This window comes from Aureococcus anophagefferens, assembly GCF_000186865.1.
Source record: "Aureococcus anophagefferens unplaced genomic scaffold AURANscaffold_11, whole genome shotgun sequence".
In the NCBI taxonomy this organism is placed as follows: domain Eukaryota; class Pelagophyceae; order Pelagomonadales; family Pelagomonadaceae; genus Aureococcus; species Aureococcus anophagefferens.
The window spans coordinates 679,074-684,073 of NW_008705571.1; the positions used below are offsets into that span (position 1 = coordinate 679,074).

The following is a 5,000-nucleotide window of genomic DNA, read 5'->3' on the forward strand; positions in this document are numbered from 1 at the left end:
CGCTCGCGACGACGACGTCGTAGCCGCGCGCGGCCGCGGCCCGGACCGCGGCGGCGTCGAGGATGTCGAGCCGCTGCACGTCGAACGTCTCGGCCGCGGCGTCGCGCGCCGCGGAGAGCAGGCGCAGGCTCAGCGCCGACACGTCCGTGGCCGTGACGTCGGCTTTCAACGTCGCGGCCGTCACCGACGCGAGGCCAGGCCCCGCGCCGATCTCGAGCACGCGTTGGCCGTCCAAAAAGCCGCCGCGTCGCTCCGCGTGCTCGACCAGCGCGTCGGCCGCGGCGACGCTCGCGGGCCAGCAAAAGCTTCCGAACGGGTCCGAGTCGTCCTCGATCGCCACGTCCAAAGCATCGTCCGCGTTTTGGACCTCGTAGACCTGGAGCTCGTGCCCCGATTTCAATTTCACGGTGAGAGGCTGTATGGGAGGGATCTGCAGCGCCGCGGACAGCATCGCGTGGTGCAGCAGCAGCGCGACAGGCAGGCGGCGCATGAGACCTTGCACGTGCCTCGCAGACGCGCCGAGCTGCAGCGGCGGCCGAGCTCGTGCCGAGACCTGGCGACGGTGCACGCGGATGCAGACGCGCCGAGCTGCACGGACTGCTTCAGTGGGAGCAACCGAGCTCGAGCCGAGCCATAGCTCATGAGCTCAAGCTTCACAATCACTTCACGCAGCTGATCTTCCTCTGCCTCAGGTGATAGCGCGTCTGGCCAAGCTCTTCGGGGCTGCCGCTGCCGCCGCGCGCCAGTCACCATGGCCTTCCAGGAGGTGACGGACGAGTCCATCGAGCGCGAGTGGCTGGCGCAGGATGTCATCGCGCTCAAAAACGAGGTGAGAGAACAAAAAGACAAAACCAAGCACCGCGCCCCCTCCCCCGCGGAGCGGCTGCGGACGAAGGCGACGAAGTACCAGATCTTCAAGGACGCGCGCGCGTCGGGCGAGTACAGCCCCGTGCGCGAGGAGCTGCGCTTCGAGCCCGAGCAGTACGAGCACTTCCAGTCGCTCCAGCTCGAGCGCGGCAACTCGCCGAGCCAGATGCGGCCCAAGTCGCGGTCTGGCGTCGACCTCGACGCGTTCCTGTCAGAGCGGCGGCCGCACTCGAGCCACCACGCGTCGGCGCCCGTGCTCTACCCGAACGGCATCGGCCCGCTCGCCGGCGTCGACTCCGTCGCGGACGGCGCGGAGCTCCGGCCGTCCAAGTCGTCCGACGGCGTCTTCCGGCTGAGCGCGGCCCGGAGCGCGCACCTCGCCGCGGCGGCGGCCGCGGCGCCGCTGCGGTCGATCCAGGGCCGGCGCGGCCTCATGACCGAGGACGACGAGCACGTGGAGACCATGTACCGGCTGCCCGTGTGGATCCCGCCGGAGCCGGAGCGCCCGAAGCGGGACCACGCGCCGCCGGACCCGGCGATCGTGGCCGCGGCGCTCGAGACCCTGTCGCGGCCCGCGTCGCCGGACATCCTGAAGATCTCGTCGCGGCCGGGCACGTCGTCGACGAACCGGCCGGGGACGACGTCCGCGGAGCCGACGCCCGCGCGGACGCCGCCCGGGTCGCGGCCCGCGTCGCGGCCGGGCGCGGACGGCGCGGGCGGCGGCGACGCGGCGCCCGCGCCCGTGCCCGGCGACGCGCTCCTCGAGCTGCCCGTGCTGCCCATGCTCACGCACTTTGGCGACGACCTGCTCGGCGGCCCGACGATGCTGCCGGGCGCGCTGCCGCCCGCGGCGAACCGCGTCGAGCTCAACAAGGTCGTCCAGCCGCTCTACACGCGGGGCTTCCGGCGCGAGCTCAAGCGCGTCAATTCGATCCGGGAGCTGGAGAAGGGCGACGCCGCGCGGCTCCGCAAGGCGCGGATCCTCGAGGCCGAGGCGACGCGCCACGTCCGCAGGGAAAACGCGAAGCTCGCGAAGCTCGCGGAGGAGCGGCGCGTGATCGAGCTCGCGCGGTGCCGCCAGGGCTGGCTGCCGCTCGTCGTCCAGGGCGCCTTCATCCGGAACCTGCGGAACGGCGCCTTCATGCGCATGTCCGAGCTCGCGGAGCTCCGGTTCCGGACGCGGCGCGCGAAGATCATCCAGCACTGCTGGCGGAGCCACTTCGTGCGCGTGCTCGCGCCGCGCATGCGCAAGCTCCACGCGGCGAGCACCGGGCTGAAGCGGGCGCTCCGGGCGAAGAAGCTGCGGATGGCGCGGACGAAGATCCGCACGTTCCTCGACGAGATCCGCGAGGAGGAGGGCTCGCCGCGGAACGCGGTCCAGCACTTCCTCCACAGCGTGCGCAAGTCGCAGCGGGCCATCCGCAACTTTTCGATCTGCTGGAAGGCGCGGCGCAAGGTCTGCTGGAAGCTCTGGGTCAAGCTCGAGCACGAGATCCGCGAGAAGCTCGCATCGGACGCGATGGCCGCGCACAAGCGCGCGGTGCGCGCGGCCCTCGAGAAGCAGCTCCGCCAGAAGCGCAAGGCCAAGGTGAAGAAGAGCGACCAGCGCAAGACCCTCGGCGAGGTGCACATGAGCGGCATCGCGCGCTTCACCGCGCGGCAGATCAACGAGCACGCGTCGCAGCGCAAGGCGTCGGCCGCGACGTACGCGCGCATGGACGCCCTCTGGGCCATCCGCTCCCTCCAGCGCAAGCAGCAGGCCCTCGAGATCCTCAAGCCCCTGCCCGACGTCGACGACGTCGCCAAGCGCCACGCGGCCGTCCGCAAGCCCGACGGCGCGCTCCTCGTGTCGCTCGGCACGACGGAGGTGCTGGGCATGGTCGTCCTCGCCTGCCGCCGCAAGCGCCGCCGCCACATCGCCTACGCCGCCGAGCTCCGCGAGCGGGAGAAGGTCATGGTCATCGACCACGACGTCGCGCGCGCGCTCATGCGCGCGTCCGGCAAGCTCAACCCGTCCGCGCGCGACCTCAACCAGCTCAAGGAGAAGGCCAAGAAGGAGCGCCGGACCTTCAGCTGGCCCGCGCTCCGCCTCTACACGGCGACGAACCTCGGCGACACCTGGCACGACATCATCAAGGACCTCGTCGTCCGCGACCTCCACGCGCGCCGCCAGCAGCTCGCGAACCGCCTCAAGTCCATGATCCAGCCCGAGGAGGTCGAGCGCCTCGCGAGCATGCTCCTCGACGACGACCCGGACCAGACGAAGATGCAGGACTACATGTCCTCGTCCCGCGCGCCGCGTCCCCGCCGTCGGCGTCGCCCGCGCGCCTCGCGCGCTCGGCCGCCGCGACGCCGCGCGCGCGCGCGCCGACGCCAACCCCCCCGCCGCAGGTCGCGCGAGGACCTCATGAGCTTCTCCATCGACCTGACGCTCGAGAACTCGTCCATCGCGTCGGGCTCGACGGCCATCTCCAAGGCCACGCCCACGAGCGGCTCGGGCCCGCACCACCACCACGGCGCGCACGTGCACCTGCACCACCACCACGACGCGGGCGAGGAGCTCGCGCGCCGCGGGGCCGGCGACCCCCGCGCCGCGGCGGCGCCGCGGCCGTCGGGGCGGAACATGGTCATGGCGCGGCAGCCGGGCCTCACCGTGCGCGTCATCCGGAGGAAGGCCGAGGACCAGGAGGCCGACGACCGGGCGCGCGAGAACAAGGCGCGCGGCGACGACGAGAACGTCGACGCCCTCCTCGCCGCCACGGACCGGTATCGGCTGTAAGAGGTCGCTCTGCGCGTTGAAGGCGGCGTTGAATTCATCGTCGGCACCGTGACGCGGAGACAATATTCGCTCGTCGATGGTAGTTTATTAGGTTGAGGCAGCCCCCCCCCGGAGAATGAAGAAGGCGGTCGACGTCGCCCGTTACATGGGGTCGCCGAGCCAGTCGATGTCGACGCTCGGACCGAGCATCAGCGCGCGCCAGGTCACGGAGACGCCGCGGGAGCTCAACTCGCGCCGCTACACGCTGGCGCCGATGATGCCCGGCGGGAACGCCCACTGGCACCACTTCGGCAAGGCGCCGGCGCCGGCGCCGGCGCCCGCGGAGCGCGACCGGCCCGGCATCAAGCGCGACGGCTGGGGCCGGCCCGAGCCCGAGGAGCCGAGCACGAAGGACGTCGTGCGCCGCGAGAGCGCGCGGTCGCTCGTGACGGGCGTGATCCTCGCGAACCCGGCGAACCGGCCGAAGACCCGGCGCAAGCCGCAGTGCCCGACGGACCAGGCCGACATGCTCACCCACGACCAGACCTCGTTCGTCAAGGTGCTGGACCCGTACTCGATGTGGCGCATGCGGTGGAACCTCTTCACGCTGGGGCTCATCGGCTACGTGCTCATCGTGACGCCCTTCGAGATCGCCTTCGTCAGCAACTGCAAGCGCCCGCCGGGCGGCATGTCGGGGCTCTGGGTCTGCAACCTCCTCGTGGACCTCAGCTTCTTGGCGGACATGTGCCTCACGTTCAACACGGCGTACTTCAACGCGGAGCGGAACACGTGGATCATGGACCGGCGCTACATCGCGCTCGAGTACCTGCGCATGTGGTTCCTCATCGACCTCGTGTCCATCTTCCCCTTCGAGTACGTCGGCGGCGAGAACACGCGCTACTTCCGCATCATGCGCGTCTTCAAGCTGAGCAAGCTGCTCCGCGCGGTCAAGAGCTACCGGCTCCTGGCGCACATCGCCAAGCACATCGACGTGAGCACCAAGTGGCAGACGCTCACGAAGTACGCGCTCTTCCTGCTCATCTCGATCCACTGGTGCGCGTGCCTCCTCCGCCTCGTCACGGTCTACTCGCCCAAGGGCCGGAAGACGGTCCTGCGCGTCTCGCGGACCTGGGGCAAGGGCCTCTGGGCCGAGTACGTCCAGGCCTGCCTCTGGGCCTTCGCGGCCATGAACGGCGAGTACGACGTCTACACGGACACCGAGTTCATCCTCAACCTGTTCATCATGCTCATGGGCTGCTTCATCCTCGCGTTCCTCCTCGGCGAGCTCACGAACACGGTGTCGAACCTCGACCCCGTGACGAACAACTTCCGGCGCACGCTCGACAACCTCAACGACTACATGGCGCGGTCCAAC

The 5,000-nt window shown here is 70.5% G+C and overlaps 1 protein-coding gene across 1 annotated transcript; it reads left to right on the forward strand.

The window, feature by feature from the left end:
- Positions 1-833: 833 nt before the first annotated feature.
- On the forward strand, positions 834-3,646 carry AURANDRAFT_71765 (hypothetical protein; the record flags this gene model as incomplete). The annotated part of the gene is made up of 2 exons (XM_009039346.1): positions 834-3,147; positions 3,259-3,646. Coding segments are annotated over 2 exons (2,701 nt in total), but the record flags the coding sequence as incomplete, so codon positions are not given.
- Positions 3,647-5,000: the final 1,354 nt, after the last annotated feature.